Genomic DNA, 23,118 nt, shown 5'->3' on the forward strand with positions numbered 1-23,118 from the left:
GTTATAGTATTTCCCCATATGGTAAATAAAAGTGTGTGTATCTGTGGAAAAGAGAGGCCTTGTTGAAATCCCTACTAAGGGGAATGATGCAACGCTCCATGAGGAATGTATCTAAGCATTGTGTGTAGGTATGTGAAGGTTGTTGGGGAAGGAGAGAATGCAGAAAAAAGCAAAGGTTTACAAAGCCTGAGGTACAAAAATAGAGATTTAAAGCAGGGTGGTTGTTGTTGTTGTTTTTTAAAAATAATTACTTTGCCTCCCTAAAAGCCACGTGAAACAGAAAAGTTAGGAATATGGCAGACTTTCAGATGTCAGCAGTGTGTATACTCTTGTGTATACTCTGCATTTAGGTTGAATGAGAAAAATAGTAAGAAATTGTGAAACAGGCAATATTTGGGTATCATTCATATTTTGTTGTCTTTCTGTATTCTAGGATGATAACGACAGTGAATTTATGCAAGAGGCTCCGACCAGCCCCTCATTATCGGGGTCATCTGAACTTGCAGTTTTCAAAGAGATCCCACTCCAGATGACATGCAGAAGTCCAGAAAACAACACAAACAAAGAATATGCAAAACACGCCAGTGAGGAACTGTCGCCAACAACAGAAGATTCAGTTGTGATGGCAGGAAAGGCAGATAACATCCAAAGGAACTTGTTGCCGACTTCCTGCTTGTCCCCAACAGGAAGCATGCCTGAGCCCAGGAAGGAGGCATCTTTTGTATCAAAGGGTACATCAACCAGCCCATTAAGAACTTCCATCAGCAGAAAATCCCTCAAAGAAATCCCACAGGAGAATTCAAATCTGATAGTCCAAATTCCTGTAAGTATTTTGGAGCATGGAGAAAATATTAAGGTTTTCTATCTATATTGTTTGAATAAGAGGGCATTGCAGGTTCTGCGTATCCCTGCATGTCCACTTTGTACCTAGTGATGCGAATTTGGTTTCATATATTTGAACTCATTGGCCCAGTACGGGGCAGTGACCAATAACAGAGCATGATAAATCTGTAAAGCAAAGAGAAATTAATAACAAATCAAGGTCACAAAGGAACGGTCTAAATTCATGGCAGGTAGGGCTATCAGTAGCAACTGGATAACAGCACAGTCCTAAAAATGTCTTCTTATTGGACTTACTCCCATGTAAGTGGGGTTAGGATTCCCACCTAAGATCAAGAATGAACAGCATGTGGCCTGTGAAGCATTTTACTGTATATCCCGATGCGGGTTTAAGTTGCTTGCCCATAGGGTGCCGAATCAAATTCAAAAAATGTTACAGCATATTGAAGATAGAAAATACAGAGACAAAGTTTCTCTGAAACTATTGTGCTTTTAAAAATCTCTCATGATTTGTCAATCCACATGTCAAGATTTGTCAAGGACTGACTTTAAGTTTAGAACATTTGGAGGTAATTTTTTAAAAAATCTTTTGAATGAGTGTAATCTGTCCAATTGTAGTTTGACATTTGTTACAAAGATGACAGTGAGAGAAGAATGTGGGTAGAAGAACTAATGAATACCAATGGGCCAATAATAAATATAGCTTGTTAATCAAGACGGGGGGTGTAAACGCCTGGGGAAAGCTCACTGGAACAGTTGAAGAAACAAACAAAATTGTTTAGTTTCAAGAAAGTTATGAAAGTATCTCAGATTTTTGCTTTATCTCTTAGCTGGAGTCTTCCAGAGTCAGAATCAATCCAAATAAATATCCCTAAGATCTTGGGGACTCTTCTGTGCCATTGCAGCTTTTGGAACTGTGATGATTGAAAAGCGGATGTTGAGTGGGTGCTTATATGCACTGCTGTCCTTGGTGAGCATGAAGGAAAAGCCATTCACCATCTGATTGAATGCCATCTGATTCTTGGCTGGGAATAAATTTCTCTTCAGCTCATGGATTAGTGGCAGGCCGAGAAAGGATTTCTTGGCACTTGACTTGTATGAGCCACTTGGGACTATCTGCTCTGAAAGGACCATCATGTAACACATTTTGCAGTTGTGCTAAGGGGAATGTGTTTTTGGTGAGCCTGTGAAGGTTGGACCCGATAGACTACCTGGTCCATTGCACGTGCAGTGAAAATATGCAGATTAAGTCGGTGGCTCGCTCATGTAGGTTCCCCCCATCCTCTGTAGCCTTCATTAATGAAAATCATGACTGAACAGGTTTGTTACTTTATAGTCTGGGCAGCAGACTCACTAGCATGGTTCTTTTTTCCTTAATGTGAACTAGGGGCCAGTTTATGTCCCTGTCAATTCTTCAAGTCCCAGTCACACTAAGAAAGGAGAAGAGTGGACTGAATGCACCTCCATTTGTTGCTGTTCTACAGTTCCCACTATCCTTGACCATTGGCAACGCTAGCCAAGGTTAATGGAAGTTGTGGTCCAGTGTCATTTGGAGCAGGCATCGTGTTGGCTGCCTCTGACCTAGTGAGCTTGCCATGGGTTGCTGCTCATATGTATGGAGGGCACTGCACTGGCCTGGATAGTCTGATGATCCAAATCAGTGCCAGCACTTTTGTTCTTATTTTTCAGTTGTACTCTTTTGATTAATTAGCCTTCCAGTTGCTACCATAGTGGGGGTTCGGGTGGGTGAAATAATATGACTCGAAATTTTCATTACAAACGGTGGTAGCTCAGACTTCCAAGCAGGGCAAGTTTATTGTAATCACTGGCAAACTTTTGAAGTCTGTGAATTACCAATGCAGGTTCAGTTTAGACGACTGAAGTCCTGGAGAGGAAAATTGACAGATTTTCAATAGCAATCTGCAGGCGAACTCGTGAGATCATTAGTCTCTACACTTCATAGTGTCGCTGCAGCCATCCAGAAAAATAATAAATGACATGATTGAAGGCTAACAGTAAGGTAGTGTCATATACCAAATCCCCAGGCTATTTTGGGGACTATACTCATGCCCATCAAATTGATTCTTCTCCCTCATGTGGTTTTACTCCCTTCCCCACTGTGTACTCTCGTTACAGCAACAGTTATGCAAGAACAAATTAGTCCACTGCAAATAAGGTGACAATACTTTGTACCTTTTCTAACAGTTAAGATTTCCTCACTCAATTTATGTGCTACATAGTCTGCTATGAATAGAGAGTTTTAAAATGGAATGTGTGTTGTGTTAGAGGTGGCCGCTCTTAAGCTGTCAGATTCTTCTGACACTTTTTGGACAGTTAAATGTCTTGCTGTGCAGCATATACAATTTTATTGTAATGTCTCTTCAGATTCATTTCTAGTGGACTGTATTTGTTTAATGCATGCAAGCCCAGTCACTAAGTGTACTAATTGTAGATACAGACTCTGTTCTGTGACTTCTGCCACTTCTTCCCTCTTGACCAGGGATGTGGCCCTCCAGAGGTGATTGGACTCCCAGCAGTCAACAAATATTTTATGAAATAAATTCATGAAAATAAAAAGACAGGATTCAAAATTGAAAATGCTACTGGCACGCTAACCAATTTGCAAAATTTACCAATAATCATAATATTTCCTAAAGTGGTTGTGTTGCCTGAAGCGTGGCTCTGGGCTGGAATTGATGTAGACAAACTGAATAGCGGAGACACGAACAATACTAAGTCTGCATAGCTGCAACTGTAGACTTGGCACTGAGATGGGTCTTATCATACCATCCCTGCTTTACAAAGTGCTTCATAACTCAGGGCTCAGGATCACACTGCCAGGGGTCTGTGGTCTGCCTAGTTTGGTCAGAAGAGGGAATTGGTGGGCTGTTACCTGAGTGAGACAACAATGGACCTATGTACACCTCACCCTAACTCTTGTAGTCCAGCGTGTAGAAAGCAATGAGAAGCAGCAGACCTGGGAGGTCCGCCCAATAGATCCGCCCCCTGGTGGCCTGGTAGTAACATTGCAGGAAAAAAGGAAACCTTTACCCAAAAGCATGCTCATTTGAGACAGTCCTAGGAGATTATAGTGGACTGGACTGAAGCAGACAGAAAGAAGCCGGTTAAAGAGACAGCAGCTTCTTTTGTCAGGGATGGAGTGTAGCTGATTTCAAGAGCCAACAGTGAGGCAAGTTCTTAATTTATAAAAGTTTCTCTCCTTTTCACTTTGAGGAGATATTTCATTTGCTACAGGTGACCACCAGGCAAGCTGCAGTTTGCAAGCTTGTGATAACTCCTCTTCCATCCCCTCCTTTCTCAGAGCAAGGCAAAAGGATGGTGCAGATACGGCCTAATGTGTAGGGTTTCATGTCAAAGGAATTTTTGCAGTGGAAACTTGGTGTGAAGAAGTCTGCTAATCCCCACATGTATATGACTAGTGAAAAAATGCTCAAACAACTCTTAATGAAATTGATTTGCTAACTACTTAGTAAACTTTAAGGACCTGCATGCTTGCAATGTTTTATTCATGTTTTAATAGAGTTCTCTATTATTAAGTTCAAATATTTTTTAATTAAGAAAGAAGTGCAGCCCTCTGGGTAATATTGCAACCAAGTAGATAGCTGGTAATTAAACTTTTCCGCACGTATAACTAAATTTAAACAATTCTGGATAAATCATTTGAACCTAAGAGAATGCAAATGTCATTATGTGCATCTCTAAACTGGAAAAAATGGCTTTTTTATAACAGGTTTTGTCAATCCGTTGAATGTTTTAAAAGCTTAATAAAAATGCTTCTTATCGTATGGAGAGGATATACAGAAAGACAAGATAAGCTTTTAATTGCCAGCTGAAGTGTTGCATTTAGAAGAATCTTGGGAGCCGTGTGAAATTACTTTTTGCATGAAAAACCCCTTTGAGAATAAAAAGGAACTTCAGTTTGAAATCCGTTTTAGGAAATCCCCATTTAAATATCACCAAACATAAAGGGGCTGTAGAGCACCAGGGCTGTATTTCAGACCAAGGAGAGCATTTTCAGGGATCAGGTTGGTAGGTCACATTCTCAGGATTGTGACCTAACAAAGCATTTCTACTTTCCTTTAAACTTGCAGCATTACAAAGTATTCCTAGGAGGTAGCCCTTAAGAGGTAATCTCAGATGTCAGATTACAACCCTGTGCCTGAGAGGAATCTAAATAAAGGTCAACATTCCTCATCTTCCTCTTGTGCAGCTGGTCTTTTGATTACAGCATGCTTTCTAGCTGTCCTGTTCACCGTTGCCCACATAACGTATACATGCAGATACTGTACATTTTAGCAAGAAAAAAAGGGGGGGCATTTATTTATTTTGCCAAGAATAATGTTCACAGCAGATATTTTGAGAAAATGTATGGTCAGATCTTGTCCAATGCAAAGCACAAAATCTTGGAAGTTTGGTTTTCTCGCTTTTCAATAGTTTTTATTGTTTAAAGGAGGCACCGCTCAGACTGGGTCTTGCACTGCCTCCCGTCATTTGCAGCTGGTGACTGTGCAGCTTCCAAGTCTCTGTGATTCCTGGCTGCAGGTAACAGCCAGGTGACCCCCGGCCAGATCCAGTTCCCTAACAAAATTTATAATTACATAGTTGCACCACTGGCAGTTGTGGGGAGCTATTGCATTAGAGTCTGTGTGCACCTGGTCTTTGCTTGTAGCATACTGAGCTCCAGGTTGTAGGTGTTGATTTGGCGGTGGAGAGGGGGATAAAGAGGCAGGTTGTCTTACCTTGTTTTGAAGCATGGAATTAGACTAGTTGGGGTGTCTTTCCACCCCTAAGCTGCTATTAAACATACTAGATCTCCTCTCCTCTCAGTATAGGGTTGGTTTTTCTGATGATGATGATGATGATGATGATAATATCCCACCCTCCCAGCCAGCGGCTAACAACAGTAAAAATAGCACAGTTTACATAAAATCACAGTCAGTTAATTGAAATACATTCTAAAATCAATTCAGAATCAAATTAATGGCAACAATTGGGCTAGAGTTCTATGCGGATTACAGAAGGAGGGGGTCAGACTGCCTTGGCCAAAGGCCTGGTGGAACAGCTCTGTCTTGCAGGCCCTGCGGAAAGATGTCAAGTCCCGCAGGGCCCTAGTCTCTTGTGACAGAGCCTTCCACCAGATCGGGGCCACGGCCGAAAAAGCCCTGGCTCTGGTTGAGGCCAGCCTAACCTCCCTGTGGCCCGGGGCCTCCAATATGTTTTTATTTGAAGACCGTAAGGTCCTCCGTGGGACATACCAGGAGAGGCAGTCCCGTAGGTACAACTCAGAAGCTGCTGAGGTGGGGTAGCCTCCCACTTCCCAATGGGAAGGGACCCTGTACACTGTTTAAGCCTAGCTAGCATCACTTCCCTAACAAATTTACACAGAAAGGAGCACTGAGCCCATGATAGGAGCAGCCAGCTGTCAGACACTCCCCTCCCTAACACCTTTGCAGAGGAGGAGGTTACAACGACTGGTGGGTCTCCAACTCCTTTACGGCATGGCTACTGAGAGTCTGGCCTGCCTCACATGCGGAAAGGTTGGTGCAAGGCTACTTGCTTGCTGTGTTGATCAAAACTACATTTTCAGTAAATCTGGTTTATTCCCAGGTGTCAAGGAAAGGACAATAGCTTGCTTCATTAAAGTCTAGACCTTACAGAACATAAATATTCCATGGGGAAAACTGCTAATCCTTGTACAAAAGACAGAAAGGACCTTAAGATATGCAATTAACCAAAAAGCAAAAGGACCTGCAAAATAATACGCCACTGTCTTAAAACTTTTTTGTGTACAAATCAATGCTGCAATCATTTCTTGGCCACTTGAAATCATAGAAGAATGAACCTTGGCCAGCGTGCAACAGGCATATATTTTCCCCTCTCTCAAAGTACAATGTTCACACCATTCTTTAAATTTCAATATTGTGATTAAAAGTCTTGAGTGCACATTGCTATTTGTGATCAAAAAGGCTCACAGTATGTGCTAACGTTTGGACTGTTAAAGCACAGAGAACAACATGAGGAATTTCTAAGTTCCTCCCTGTCCTCAGTTCTTTCAGCCTACTCTTTTTTGCAATATAAAGGAACACTAATTATTGGTTCTAAGTGAATATATATATAGAGAGAGAGAGGAAAGTTGTGGTCCAAGCTGGGGGTTCATTTTGAAAGAATGTTCATGATTGACTCTCAGGTTGGGTAAATGGACCAGGCTTATTTGAATTGTCAAATGCAAAAGGCTTAAGTACACACCCACTAAAAAAAGGTTTCAAAAAGGATTGTGTGTTTTTTCAAGCATGCCCAAGGGAGGCTTGGAGACTTTGTCTTTCTGAATGTGTAGAAGGTAGCTAGAATGTAATAGGTATTACTGAAATCCAAGTAATAAATTAACATTATGAAAGAAGTGGCACATGTTGTGGACAGTTGATTGAGTTGTTGTTGTTGTTCAAGCAGCTGAGGGGGCAGTGAGTTTATTTTAAAAGCCTTTTTCAAGATTGAGCTGCCAGTGAATAACAACTAGTTATCAACACTAATAATCCATGATGTTCAGGGTAGATGTAATTTGGCCTAGAAGCATTCAACACTTTGGCATGATTTTCTATGTACCCTGGTGGGGGCTGAAGCTGCTGAAATGGGAATGAATTTCTGTTGCCATCATGAGCCATAAGTGCAGTCTAGGGTGTTAAAAGGCGAATTGCCTTTCTTTCTTTGAAAGAGTTTTTGCACCAATTTAAAAGCCATATTCCATTTGTTATTGTGAGTGCAATAGGGCAAAGGGAGCACTCAGATGTTCAGTGAAACCCTTGGGCCGATGATGATATATACCCTACCTTTTTCCATGATGGGAATCAAGACGGCTTACAGATAAAAATAAGAACTGCTGAAAAACATTTTTAAACCATCATTAAAAATCAATGAAACTTTAATAGAATTAAAACTACATACATGCATAAAATAGATTAAAACCGTACCAAAAATTACCATAAAAACAGCATGGCACCAGCCCTTTCATTAAAAGCAATCAGTTCCCAAAAGCCTGTTGGAACAAGAAAATCTTCACCTGCCAGCGGAAGGACAAGGAGGGAGCCAGTCTAGCTTTTCTAGGGAGGGAGTTCCAAAGATTGGGAGCAGCCACCAAGAAGGCCCTCTCCAGCATCCCCACCAAGCATGCCTGTGAGGATGGAGGGACTGAGAGAAGGGCCTCCCCTGAAGATCTCAAACCTCAGGCAGGTTTTTATGACTATCTTTCAGATGGCTTGGACCTAAGCCATGTAGGGCTTTATAGGTGATAACAAGCACTTAGAATTGTGCCCAGAAACAGATGGGTAACCAGTAGAGCTGTTGTACCAAGGGAGTAGTATTCTCCCAATTGCAATACCATCTGTATAAAATGCAGGTAGAAAGTCTTCTTTATCACTTGAAGCAACCAGGGTAGCCCTTGCTTGCATAATTTCTGCGTGAACACCAGACCCCTTCAGAGCTTGGGAATAGATCTATAGGTACCTGCAGTTCCCAGAAAGCTTTTGTGCAGAGTGGCTGCAGCTATATATACAGCTGTGCTTGTTGTTGTTGTTGTTGTTGTTGTTGTTTAGTCGTATAGTCGTGTCCGACTCGTCATGACCCCATGGACCAGAGCACGCTAGGCACTCCTGTCTTCCACTGCCTCCCGCAGTTTGGTCAGACTCTACCCGACACTTACGGTAATGAAATTGAGCTTCTGTAATTGGAGGAGAGGGGACGCGGGTGGCGCTGTGGGTAAAAGCCTTAGCGCCTAGGGCTTGCCGATCGAAAGGTCGGCGGTTCGAATCCCCGCGGCGGGGTGCGCTCCCGTTGCTTGGTCCCAGCGCCTGCCAACCTAGCAGTTCGAAAGCACCCCCGGGTGCAAGTAGATAAATAGGGACCGCTTACTGGCGGGAAGGTAAACGGCGTTTCCGTGTGCTGCGCTGGCTCACCAGATGCAGCTCTGTCACGCTGGCCACGTGACCTGGAAGTGTCTCGGGACAGCGCTGGCCCCTGGCCTCTTAAGTGAGATGGGCGCACAACCCCAGAGTCTGTCAAGACTGGCCCGTACGGGCAGGCGTACCTTTACCTTTACCTTTAATTGGAGGAGAAACATTTCTGTGAATTTATCAGACTTAGTTCTGTTTTGAGAACTCACTATTTCAATGGCTTTCATCAGGAAAAAGGGCACTAGAGAGGGCTTGTGTGAGGAAAAGACTATTGTGAAAGCTAGCAGCTTGCTTTCTCTGGTTGTCTAGGCAACACAGAAGGAAGTTGCCCTCTGTTGACAAGTGCATGCAACTTCACTGATTCTAAACCATCACATTTGCTTGGGAGTAAATCACATTGGATTCAGTGGGATTTACTTCTGGGTAATTGCAGGGGGTTTGACTACATGACCCACGGGGTCCCTTCCAACTCTATGATTCTGTGAATAACAGCTCTTGGATCAGATCTTGGCCATCACCACAGTGTTCCCCTTTTTCCTTTTTTTTTTAAACAAATGACAGAATTCCACAGACCCTTAGTTGAGATTACACATGGGCTGAAGCAGATATTTTAATAAGTAAATGTTAATGCATAGAACATTTACAGTTTCACTCAGCATGTGCATATTACTTTTCATTTCTTCAGCTCGGGATTTAGTTCTAAATAAACCTACTTGGGGAGGAGTGTTGTGGGAGCTCACAGTAGAATCTTAGTCATGTAATAAACAACTCGCCCACTACTGACTTGTGTTGGTGACAAACTTTGATTTAACTTTGCCTCCATGCCAGGAGTTAATAGTGCAGTCCTTCAGAATTTACTTAGAAATAGGTCCTATTGAGTTTGGTGGTTATTTCAGGTAAATAAGTGTAGAGTTTTAGCCCAAAGTTGAAGTCTTGCAACATCAAAGCATGTTCTGTCTTGATGCCATAGTCTTCTCAATTCTCCCCCCCCCCCAAAAAAAAGAAATAAATATGAGAATAAATAAACTTAGGTGAATCCACCTTCCAACTGATGATCTGGTTTATTTTAATTCATTGGATTATAGTAATTAACAAACCTTGCAGTGTTTGCAATCTATCCTAGTTCAATTAGTTTTCTCATCTCTTATACTCATTTATACAGTATTAATCAAACATTCCTGGCAGCTTTATACACCATGCAAGTCTCAAAACTACTAGAATACAAGCTGTCTCACATAGCTGTATTTTTATTCAATGTTCTTTCTGTTAAGTTGTCGGTGCAGTTATTATCCGTAGCAGAAGCTGGTGTGTATATTAATGAACGCTTTTCCCTGCTGCAAATATCACATGACCTCTTTCCCTTGCAAGAAATATTGGATCTTTTCAACTGCTCTAGAAAAGTGTGCATGTCTTCTCCATAGTGACAGAGACGGAGGAAGGTCAGGTGATACCTAGGGCGGAAAATTTCTTGTCACACCCCCCCATTGATTTATTTTATATATTTTTTGCCTGCAAAAATGGTTTTATGTTATTTCCTATTTTCTTACAAAGGAATCATAACAAGTAATAATAATAAACTTATTTATATCCCGCCCTCCCTGGCCAAAGTCGGGCTCAGGGTGGCTAACATCAGATACATAACATTGGTATAAAATCAAACAATAATTAAATTACCTCCTAAAAACATGTCAAAATCAAATTAAAATCTAATGAGATGGCTTCCCGCAAGATTAGGGTTGGGAACAGTAAATGTTCCAGTGAATTGAAATTTCAGCCGTCACGACATAGGAAAACTGCCAAGTAAACAGCTATTTTCGTGGAGGAGGGTCAAGATATTAACTGATATGCGTGAAATTTCATATATAGCTATATAATCCCTAGCGTATTAAGATAAGACCTTTGGAGCAGGCATTTTCCCCCCAAAAAAGTTTTTTTTATGAACCTTCCTAGTAGGGCAGTAATTGTTCCTTGATAATTTGTCACACATTCCTTCATACGCCCCCACATAGTACCTTCCAGTACCACCCTCACGTTTCATTTCAATACAATTCATAGGAGTATGACTGGAGAAACTACCAGCCGAGCAACATGAGTGCTTCTGAACTGCAGATGTTGGCTAGTATGAAAAGGCAACAGAACGAAGAGCTGGAAGATAACGGACCTTCGCATGGGTTGAGTGCATCTCAGATAGACAACTGTAATATCAGCATCAGTGCAAGCAGTGATGACACAACCACCTGGAACTCATGTCTCCCAGCGGTAAGCTTGAGCATGCCTTCTATATGTTCTCCTAGTGGAGCCCATAGTTCTTCTGGGCTTATTTGAAGGTTGGCTTGAGAAGGATCCTATATACAAACATTTTTTTCTATACCTTTATGGTCTTTTAGGGTTCTACCGTAAAGCGATGTCCACATAGATGCTCATGACTCATGAGTGAACTCTGCAGCCGTGCGTTACTGATAAAACTTTCCAATAGTGGCAGTAAGGTTCTTAGGAGAGTTTCAAACACATTCAAGAGCCCTTCCATGGAGTAATAACGTGCAGGGTGCAGCTACAGCATCTGTGGCAGATGGCTCTGTTTAAATGCCTCCAGCAACAACCACAAAACCCATCAACTCCTAAGGCAGTCAGTCACACTGCCAAACAGCTCTAACCATTAGGCTGTTTTCTCCTAAAGCTTGGCCAAAATCTGTCACCCAGAGCTTCTGTTTCTGCACTCTGGACAACTCTGTTCCATCAGCTGTCGTTACTGAAGATAGATGCTTCTGAAACAACTCAAAGCTACCGATAGAATGACGTGGGACCTGTCTTTCTGAATATGAATGTATATTGAGATACATGCTGCCTATTCCTGAGCATGTTTACTCAGCATCCCTCTGTGTTCAGTGTGGTGTAGTGGTGAAGAGTCGTAATCTGGAGAACCGGGTTCGCTTCCCCGCTCCTCCACATGCAGCTGCTGGGTGACCTTGGGCCAGTCACACTTCTCTGAAATCTCTCAGCCCCACTCACCCCACAGAGTGTTTGTTGTGGGGGAGGAAGGGAAAGGAGAATGTTAGCCGCTTTGAGACTCCTTAGGGTAGTGATAAAGCGGGATATCAAATCCAAACTCTTCTTCTTCTTCAATAGGCCTTACTCCTAAGTGTGTCTAAAGAACAGGTTGACCTATTAGACCATCAAGCCCAAATATAGCTTATCATGACTGGCGGAGGTTCTTAAGAGTGTGAGGCAAAAGGTCTTCCCCATCACCTGCTAGCTTGATCCTCTTAACTGGAGATTTAAAGTTTTGAACCTGAGATCTTCTGCATACAATGCATGTGCTGTTATCGCTGAGCTTTGTTTTTGCTCCAAAAGGATTTCAGTATTACTCTCTATCATTTCTCAAAAGCAAGCGATCGGAGTAGAAATCCTTTCTTTTTGCAAAGTGGGCGGAGAACCATAAGCTACCTTTTAAGCTGAAATAATCTTTTCAGGCTAGAAAGATAAGGTTTGAATATTCGTCTTTTCCTTGGGGGAGGGGACGATTACAACATTTATGTTGACTTGAAAGTGTCCTAATGTTCAGTATAATACATACTTTAAAAATACTATATTACAGAGGGAAGAAGGGCACTCATTTTTTATATCCAAAAATCCATGGTGTTTCAAAAATGCTCTGCTGCCCATTGTAGTTATCATCCCTTTCCTTTATGGAAGTTATAGCCAGAATGCAGAATCTACTCAGCTCTCCAGAGGCAATTAAGAATATGTCCGCTCCAGCACCTCAGCAATTTTTTTGTATTATTTGTTCTGTATGAAGCTTGAACAATTACAGTCTATTGTAATAAGATGCTCTACTTCCTTTGGAAGGAAGGAAGCAGTTTTGTTACAAAATAGCCATTTACTGCTTTGCCCTTAAGCACCACCCATGCCATTCACCAGACATCACATCCTCCTCCACCAGCTTTATTAGTTCCATGATGTGATCCTGAACATGCTGCATATAAGTTTAGTCTCACAGCAACTACAGAAACTTAGGTCCGTGTTAGATGGATAAAGCATCCTAGTCCAGGCATAGGCAAACTCGGATTATACATGCCTATTTTAGTTTTACGTAATTTTAGAACAAGAATACTCAGAATAAAACGTATCCTGGTACTTAGCAAACTCATGTTTGGGTTCAAAGTGAGCACTTTGATCAACTTCTTGTACACTTTGGACTAATGTGTCTCTCTTGTTTTTTTTAAGCTTTAAGATATAATGAATTACTCATTTAAAAGTATAATTAGATGTATCTGCAGCTAGTGATGAATGTTTTGTGGGTGCCTCTCTCTACAGAAAACCAGACCTCTTTATGGATTTTTCCCCTTTCTGCGTTTTTAACTTGAGACCAAAATTCTGTTAAGACACTTTTCAAACAAATGAACCATTCAGAACCCAAGTAATCATTCAGTGGATTCTGATGTTGCCTATCTTTACACATTGCAATCTATGAACTTGACTTTTGAAACTGTTTTGGTTCAGTTTAGCGGAGAATATAAAGTTTTATGCGATGTCAAGTTGACAACGCTGGCAATTGAAATTCGTTGCTTGTCCAAAAAGCCACTGAGGAAAGTACAGCTGAAAGGCAAGTTTCCTTAAGCTGTCCTTCCAACATGCTTCAGCTTTTTGCCTAGTAAAAAACCTTTCCGTATGAAAAGTTGACTCTATTATTCTTTCCCAAAGCCTGCTTGATTCTATTATTCTTTCCAAAGTGGGCAAGTATAAATGACCATTGATACCAATTTTTACCCTTCTGTAGATCTGCTGACTCAAGAGTTCTCCCAACCGCGTGTATTTTGGTGACTTCCGTAGCAATGTAAGGCAGGTAGCAAGGTAACACATCCAGACTATATCCACAATTGTACATGCATCCAGTTTGCACCTACAATTCCAGATCCACCAAGTGAAACGTTGGCAGGAGTCTGCTTCCTTGTACAAATCTCATTACCTGGATTGGGGCAGCTGTTTGGCAAAGTCTGGAACCCAAAATGACAACTCTGTGCCTCAGTGTTCAGAAAATTATACATAGAATAATAGAATTGTCAAGTTGGAAGGGACCGTGAGGATCATCTAGTTCAACCCCCTGCAACGCAGGAATCTTTTTCCCAACCTGGGGCCTGAACCCATGACCGTGAGATGAAGAGTCTCGTGCTTTACTGGCTGAGCTATCCCAGTAGGACATCTCTCAACCCCACCCACAAACTCAGTCATGTTCAGTCATGTGAGAGGATAGAGGGCCCATTGCTGTTAATTCCTGATGTTCAAAATCAATGAGTAATTATGAGACTGGAAATGAAATCGTGAGACCTGACCGCATAATATATATTTCTGATTACTGTCACTTTCCATTTGTGTTCTGCAACTATGAAGGCTATAGATTCTGAGGTTTGTAATATGTGACCTTCCAGACTGCCCTCTCTGGAATGAATTAAGAGTTAGCTTCTGCATCAAACAAAAGGCATCTCACTGGCATCTCACCCCAGGTTAAGATTTAAGGTATATGCCCATTTTGGCTGAAAACACCATGGAACTATTCTCTCATTACTCATGTGAGGGCAGCGGTATGTTTTCTCTGGAATGGGGGGGAGCTTTTATCCCCACCCCTGACTTTGCATCTGTTTCCTTCAGCAACAACACTGTGTGTGGTTGTGTGTAAGGAAAACTTGATACACAAGCTCCTGCTTACTTGTAGACCACCGTGCAATTGGGACACCTACACAGCCAAAATGTGCACAGTTGTTCTAAAGGGCAGGTGTGATGTTGGCAGCAGGTCTAGAAGTCATCACATGCAAATTAATCATCATTGCATGCAAATAATGCATGAATAGGGCTTGTGAGTTTTTTCCATTCTGTTTGTGATCTTGAATTTTCACTGTTAGGCAAGGCAGATTTTGACTCATTTTTTGTTCTCTTTTACCACTCACAGCTCTAGGGCTGATGAAAAGTAAACCCCGCATAAGAATTGTGTTTTATACAAGTGAAGCAAACAGCTGTGTCCCAGTGTCATTTTGTATTCTGCAGTGTGCAACTGTTCTAATACGTGTGTTTAACAATGAAGGGAACTTATCAATAAAGGGACTTATTTGTAAAGTTTTCTTTGCATTGATGATCCTGGAGAAAATTGTATTTTGTGCATTCTTCTCTTGTGTGAAACAATAAAATCTTGTCTTTTCCAATTAATCATATTTTCCCCACTGTTACTGGCTCATCAAATCTTTGCTAATTTTTTTCATATAGATTATAGGCAGCTTCTCACCAGAAAACAAGGCTTTCTGTTCTGAATATTGGCTAATTTTACATAACCTCTTTGTCCCTTGGCCTAATCTATGGCAACAGCACCACCAGAAGGCTGTTTTTTGTCTCTCATTTATCTTTGCTGCAAGTTTCAGTTCATATGCTTTGTACATTCCTGAATAATAAATACTCAGCTTTATGTATTCAATTACTTTTCCCATGTTCTTTGACCTTAGTCCTATACTAGGTTTAGCATTTTCATCTGTTATGCAGCTTGATTCTCTGTTGCCCTTCTGTTCGTAGTCATATTTGGGGGTTGGGAGTAGAATTGTCTCTTGGCCTGTGAAGATACCAGGATGCAAGGCAAATGCATGAACAGATGCTCTCAGGCAACTTACAAAAGTGATATAACAAAAACTATACTTTCTAGCCAGTGATAGTTTACCAAGAAATGGAATGTAATAACTAGGCTGTCAGGGGAAAAATGTTGAAGTATAAATTGTTTAGCATCTGCTCCAAACTGTCAGTCCAAAATGAACATAATAGCTTTGAGAACTACGTATTACTCTGCTTAGCTGTCAGGTGTAATAATTTCTTTAAAGTGACTTTTAAATCTTCTTAAAATATAAAAAATTGCCTTGTTTCTAAATCGGGCTCAGAGCATTTTTCTGAAATTATGAATATTTAAAATGAGAATTTAAATGTTAAAATTGAAATCAATTATACCTAGTGTTTTGGTGCATGTGGCCAACTGGTGAAAATAAAGAAAATGCAAATGATTGCTACGGATGAATATTAGCAAATCATAAATATACTCAGACTTTTCTCCCATCCTTCAGACCAGCGTGACGTTACTTTCCTTTCATAAATACAAAATGTTGTATTATTTTCCTGACTTGGGGAGAGCACCTATATTAAGGCATGGTCATTCTACATGGATTCTCCCATTGTTACCCTTCCCTCCTCATTCCTCCCCTCCCTTTGGTGACCCCTGCCATTAGGAAGTAGGGCCTCATCTATTTACTTTTCTAACCCTGTAAGCACTGCATATATATTGCTTGCGTGAAATTGTTAATAATAGCTTTGAGACTGAAAGAACATTGGCAAAATACATTTCTCACTCCTGCTTCTTGTCTTCCACAGCCTGTCAATCAAGGGTGTCACTATCAGAAAGAAATGAACCCTCTTTCCCATTCCAACCCACGGTAAGCTGCTGTTTATAGCCCAGGCAACAAGGATGTGTTCGGAATGTTCTAAAGAACCGATCAATATGACTTTTCTTTGGTAGACTCTTAAATCTTGTTTTCAGCTATTGTGCCTGAGAAAGAGATGTCCACCCTCTCTGCCTTCTCCACGCACACATGAAACTTGGTAGCTGCTAACATTTATGTGTGCATGTCTGAATGTGAGAGGAAGACAGGCAAGGAGGGGTGCAGATGTGGGGTAGGACAGTGTTTGTGGTAGGGTCCTTATTCCTAGAAGCCGCAATGCAATGTTAATGTTGACATTGGAAAAGATCTGTATTGGATAGCACTGAAAGAATTGTCTTTGGTGCTGGTCATGTAATGAAACGCTAGAGGGGACTGGCAATTTTGGCATAGGGCAGTTGTTTTCAAACTTCCTACTTTCAAGGGTCTCTTTCTTAAATAACTTCACTGGACTTGGGGTCCGAAACAGCTTTGAGGGGTTCAGTACTACTTGGAGTGGCAAACACAAGAAGTCCTAGAATTCCTATCCCCACACTCGTGCTTGTTCCGCTGCTTTTCCCTGGGGAAATCCACTGTCCGCAGCTGAATCGGAACTATCTGTGTTCCTGCAGGTTCAGCGGCATACAGTGGGTTTTCCTGGAGAAAGTGGCGAAACCACTCAAGCAAAAACCACTCGGATATGTGCCTAGAAAGGACGGGACAGGCAGAAAACCTTTTGGACCTGTGCTTTCTTGGCATGGGACAAACAGAAGTGTGAGCAAGCCCTAAATTGTAGGTGACTTCTCAGCGAAAGAACTGGCACCAGGAAAGGGGGGGCTAGGAGAGAAAATCCACCCCCACAGGGAACCTTTTATGCTTGTGTCTTTTACCGGGGGGGGGGGGCAGGGTTCCCTATCCCTTACGTTTCAGGCGACAGCTCTGCATAAAATTCTTATTATAAGACTCTTATTATAAGAGCCATCTAGAAAAGCCATTAAGAAATGTCCTCGTGGCTTTGCTGGGAGACTCTTTCAAAGAGCTGCCCCTGGGGGAAATGGAGGGGGGCGCAATCCCCAGTGGGGACACACAACCTGAGGTAAAAGAGAAGGCTGGGATTTTGTGCCCCAGTATCTCTGGGAGCTACTCTTTGAAACAGCCTGCTTTTAAGCCACAGAGAAATGTCTCTGTCGCTTTGCTAGGCACCACATTGAAGAGCTGCCTGGATTGGTTCAATAAGGAGTGAAGTCATTTTCCAATTCCAAGGGAAATAGTATAACTCATTTCTAAGTCGATCCGATGGGAGCCAAGGAAAGTTCACCTGTCTCTCTTATTTCTGCATCAATCTCTGTCACAGCAACCGCTTGCAGAGCATACTGTAGAATATTCAAGGGGCACAGACATTCATATGGACCTCTGGTCTAGGCTCTTTGGGTTTCTGTGTGAACTGAGAATGCACACCCAAGCCTCTTCTACAGCCACATATTGCAGCTGAAAAAGCTGTAATGGAGGAGAAGCTAGCTTTTAGGGGTTGTCCTCAATTACCGATATTCTCATTACAGAAACCTAATAAGCTTCCAAGAAACCCCAGGATTCCTTCAAACACAGTTTGAAAACCTCTAGCCGAGAGAAAAATACAATTTGAGGAGTCATGCTGACAATTCACAAACATATCAGAAGAGGAAAGAAGAATAGTATATATCCATTCAAGTCAGAACAAAATGCAGTGGGCTTAATTCTGCAGATTGAGGTTTAGTTTAGTTCCATTTAGGGATTCAAAAGCATACAGTATATCGAATGTCCTGATCCACAGCTCTCGCCTTCCCCTGCATGTCCCACTCAACCACTTCAGTTGATGGAATTAGCACTACTACAGGGGCTACATAATACTCCTGGGTTTGTAAGAATTCAATGGTTTAGTCAGTGTGACAGCACCAATACTTCCAAACTCCCTGCCTGTTGAGTTCAAGCAGGTGCCTTCACTGTACTCTTCAATTTAGACAAATCTAGTTTAGACACGCGCTTCAAAAGTTGAGGTCTATTTTAGTATTTTAATTTTGTCTGGCTGTATATTTTTCTTGATTTTCTTTTATTTTTTTGCAAAGTGCTTTGAGGGTTTCTTTTCTTTCAATCAAACTGCATACATTTTATGAAATAAATAAATGTATAGATCGGAAATCTATCCAATGGATCTTGCACATTTAAATGCTTATTTTGATATTTCAAACCTATCAAAATAAGCATTTAAATGTGTGTATTGAGAGAAAACAGGCCTTGAAATAGGTATTTGGGGAAGTTTTTAAAGGTACAGATTCATGGGGAAAGGGAACAGAGCAGAATAATAGGTTAAAACATGCAAAGGTGCCATGGATGAGAAGTTTTTGTTTCGAGGTTAAAGCTAACTGTCTCCAAAGGCATATCTGTGCAGCTCCATCGGAGGAGTGGGATGTGCGTGTTTCAGCACACCCAACGTACTTCAGGACACACAAGAAGGGGTACTTCAGCCCATATTGGTCCCCTGCCAATTGACAGCTGATGGTAACCATATGGTCGCCTTTCCACAGTGAGCGCATGGATGCCCAAAGGGACAAAGTGACAAATTGCCATATAAACTGCCTACAACAGCAGAAATACATTGTAGAGGGTAAAACAGGCCAGACTGAGAAAGGTGAGAGTTTAGCTTTAGAGCTGAGAGCTGCAGAACACGTGACGCAAGAGCAAGGCTCCCAGATGGAGGCAGGACTGTGTCCAACCTGGAATGTTTTCACATATGACACTCAGTGCACCTTGAAGCTTCTCTCATGCTGTTGCATGCACATGTTCACATCGTTAATGTGAGGCACAGAGAACGTTCATTCTTGACAATGTAGATATTAGTATTTCAAATGAAGATTTGAGAAATTAAACCAATTTAAAGCTCATTGGTGAAAATGCCACAAGTCTGTCTGGAGTTGTAGATAGCAGTGTTTAGTCGTTATGTAATATTTTTGCTGAATTTTTTGTTTGTATGGGATTAACGTTCTAGGCTCTGTGGGGCAGAGTGTACACCAGGCATAGGCAAACTCGGCCCTCCAGATGTTTTGGGACTACAACTCCCATCATCCCTAGCTAACAGGACCAGTGGTCAGGGATGATGGGAGTTGTAGTCCCAAAACAGCTGGAGGGCCGAGTTTGCCTATGCCTGGTGCACACCATAAGGCTGCAGCTGAAAATACCTGTTCCTGTTTTCAGCTTGTGCTACATTGGGGCTGGCTCCTATCTAGCTTTGAATGGAAGTCGTTTTCTACCTCTTGACTTGGGGGTTTCTTCAGTGTTAATCATATTCTAAAATAAGTTTTGTTTCTTTGGCTTCTGGCCAGAGGTGTGCCTAGGATTCCTTGCTCCCTTGGCAAGGAGCTGTACTTTACTTCAGTAGCTACATTACAAATCAGTACATTTCACGACCCAAGTGTCTGGAGTAAGGGCAAGGTAGGAAGGGCAAAAAAAAATCACACACCTTTCTGCCACGGTGTGAGAAGGACAGGAAGCTTCTCCCATGTTTGATCTTGTCACGGCATATATGCATCATGCAGATTTTTGCGCCTGCACCCCCAGTGGGGGCCAGTTTCACTAACCCCTCTGCTTCTGGCAGCTTTCCAATATACATCGCTTTTCCCTTTTAGGCAAAATCATTAATTTCCCAACATTTGCTCACAAGATACCATCTAAAACTAACGTTTATCTCACTGATAAGGCCTGGAACTGATTCCACCCCTTATCAAACACTTTTGAAATCAGTTCCCTTTTATAATCTCAGATATTGTGTCATAACGTCTCTTTGAGCGTGAATTCCACGTGACATACAGCTGCATGGAGGGGGGAGCAGGGTTGCACCCACTAGTACCACTCAGTTGTCTCGCCCCTCAACCCGTATCATCCATCTGCCCATTTATTTGGGCACTTTCGTCATCTAACCCATTTGATTCCGTATGTGAGCCTACAGAGACAGAACTATTAACATTTAGAAAAATGGCCGTCGGCCAAACTGAGCCATGGGATGCAGCGGGACATAAATCAAATACATAACAAGATGGCTCCTCTCTGCAATGTGGCCTAAATTGGGTTCACGGTTTCTGGCAGACAGGTTGACAATGGGAAACTAGCTCCATTCTCTCCCACAGGCATCTCTGATAGAATTGTTCTTGTTAGGAAAAGGAAGGGAGCTCTCAACATTGGTTCATCCTTTGGCGAGCAAGTGTTATGTACTCCTTCCGCTCTTGACTTTTCGTGGGCTGCTTCAAGGCAACTGATTAGTCACTATATGAAACGAGATGTTTCCAACACTACAATTCTATGATTCTATAAATACTGAGGCCTTTGGTTGTCTTAGATTTCCACCTTCTGTTTTCATTGGACAGATAGCAGGTTGTTGTTGTTTTTCATTCTGAAGATACAGAATCGAGGCTTAGACAGTGACCTTCCCAAAGTTACTAGTGTGCAGTGTTATTGTTTTAAAAGGGGGGGGGGGATCTAAACCTATTTCTCCCAGTCCTTTTATCAACTGTGTCCAGGTGAAATTTTATTCATTTTAGCACTTTGAAGCACATACTGCAGCCCAGTGAAATTTGGAGCTCTTTTATTCTCACTGTTTCCTGTGGAATTAATCTGATATATTCCAAAACACTCCATTGTGACTTCAGTCCTGGGTGGGTGGACTTGCTCGGGAGTAGGCTCCATTGACCTCAATTCAACCTACTTCACAGTGAAATGATTTGTTTATTTATTTGATATCTTAAAATACTGCCTTTCTCTCAAGGCGCCTTACCACATTTAAAAACAATGTTATAAAATAGGAAATAAAAACAAACAAGCTTAAAAACAATAATTGAAATACATCAGAACACATTTTAAAAAACTGAATTTACAAACAGAATTGCACAGCTTAACTGTGTTGTAGATTTCCTTTTTTTAGTTTTCTCCAAAAAAAAAAACATGGTGAGGGAAAGCATAGTAAAGATACAAGCATTCTGTTCCAACCACCTCACTTTATAGTCCTGAATTTATTTATTTATTTTATTTCTGAGATGCACAGGCAATCCGTAAAACACCTGACTTGTTATTGCCTCCATAAATTCAGTGGCCCTTGTGAACTGCCAGAAAGGTGTTACTGGGCTGTAAATATAGAGGATGACACAATTATGAGGTCAGCTTACATCATGGTATAAAAACTGGAGGAGATGAATATAGTAAATCTGTTATATATAACCTGAAAAGGCAGGGTCCACGTTGCTACTCTCTTTAAAACAGAAAAAAAACTGAGCTGTTCTTCCTGGAAAGGAGTTATAGTGTTCCAAAAAGGAAAGAAGGAAGGAAAAATTATTGCTTCTCCGAGTCTTTGATCTAGAGGTATTCTTTTAAAACCTGTTCACAGAATCATCAGAATCCGACATTCTTGGGAAGCACATCTTGGAAGCAAAAGAAGATACACAAAAAACCAAATGTGATTTGAAAAATGAACATAATGTGTATTTGCACGTTATACCAGGACAACTCAATCAAAAGTCTAAGAGACTTAATGAGCAAGCATTAAGTCTAAGAGACTTAATGACCAAGGGGTCAAATGGAGAGGGGCAAAGAGACTGGGAGATACATTTTCAGCAAGACTAAATCCCTTTTAAAGGAAGTATATTTTAAGAGTAGTCAGTGTTGTTTTTATTTTTAAGGATATCCATATCCATTTGATCAACACAGGTGAAACTACAGGTTTTTTTTATATGAGCAGAGGAATTTGACATATATGCCTAGTGGATGGTCCGTTTAAGTGTTTGTTTGTTTGTTTGTATCTATCAGTCAGCCAGTGTGTAGAACTTGATGTACCAGGTTACAATCTATTTCCTGTCTCTTAATGGGCTTGGGAAGACCATCAAAAGGAATGGGGTAAGATCATAGCTGCTCCAAGAAGTCTGCCACAGATTCCTTCTTATGAACCACTGGTCCAACCTTCCCCAGCCGTCCATGTATTTTTGGACTAGAACTCCCTTCAGCATGCATGGCCCAGGGTCAGGTATGATGGGAGTTCTAGCGCAAAACACTCTAAGGGCACCAGGTTGGGGACAGGTTACTGGTGCCATGCTGATTTTATTGTAATTATTTGTGTGGTTTTAATAGATTTACAGAGAGAGAGGGGGGGGGAGTGATACTGTATCAATGTTTCATTACTTTTTAATTAGTGTTTTTCTGTTTTAATGGTTTTTATTTTTATCTGTAAGCCTTCTTGAGTCCCACCGGGGGGGGGGAGCAAGTGCGGTATAAATAAATACATAATAATAATCTCTCTCTGCTGTTTGGAACTTCTCAGTGTAGATGCCTCAGATCCAGTACTCTTCTGTCAAGTCTTCCTCGAACGACTCACACAGTAAACCTTTCTCTTTCATCATCCTCTTCCCAGAACAGTAGCTACGCCAAGTCTGTTGTAGTAAAAAACACAAAATGGTTTATGGTGATGTGGGTGCCAATGTTCCTCCTGGTAGCCAAAACAATGGTGGTCACCATCTTCTCCTGGAAAGCCCTCTCTGTGTGTGACCTAAGTCAAGATGCAGTTTCATATGGAGGAGACATTGTGAGGGATCTGTGACCGCCAACCATTGGTGGCCAAGAAGGGAGCAGGTGCCACCTACCGTAAAAAAAAAAAAGGGTGAATCGGGTGGCCATCATCAATAAAGCAAGTTTGCCGAGTTTGCCAAAACAAGTCTTTCATCAGTAGCCACTGGTATGCAAGAACTAAAAATGGCTGTTGCTCCCAGCTTCTTGCAGATGCTAAGAAGCAGGTTCCTCCTATCTGTCTCTTTGGAAATCCAGCACTGTTTCCCACCACTGCTCAGCATCCTTCAATTTGCTGC

General features: G+C 41.6%; 1 protein-coding gene across 3 annotated transcripts in view; it reads left to right on the forward strand.

Annotated features, from left to right (window-relative positions):
- CFAP20DC (CFAP20 domain containing) overlaps positions 1 to 23,118 on the forward strand; it is a 141,324-nt gene that overhangs the window by 81,476 nt on the left and 36,730 nt on the right. For all 3 annotated transcript variants that reach the window (XM_081901856.1, XM_081901857.1, XM_081901858.1), the window contains 3 exons: positions 434 to 823; positions 10,860 to 11,063; positions 16,200 to 16,261. In XM_081901856.1, the coding sequence (XP_081757982.1) occupies positions 434 to 823; positions 10,860 to 11,063; positions 16,200 to 16,261 (656 nt within the window). The remainder of the gene's footprint in view (positions 1 to 433; positions 824 to 10,859; positions 11,064 to 16,199; positions 16,262 to 23,118) is intronic.

Source organism: Podarcis melisellensis (assembly GCF_964234715.1).
Source record: "Podarcis melisellensis genome assembly, chromosome: 2".
Taxonomy (NCBI): Eukaryota; Metazoa; Chordata; class Lepidosauria; order Squamata; family Lacertidae; genus Podarcis; species Podarcis melisellensis.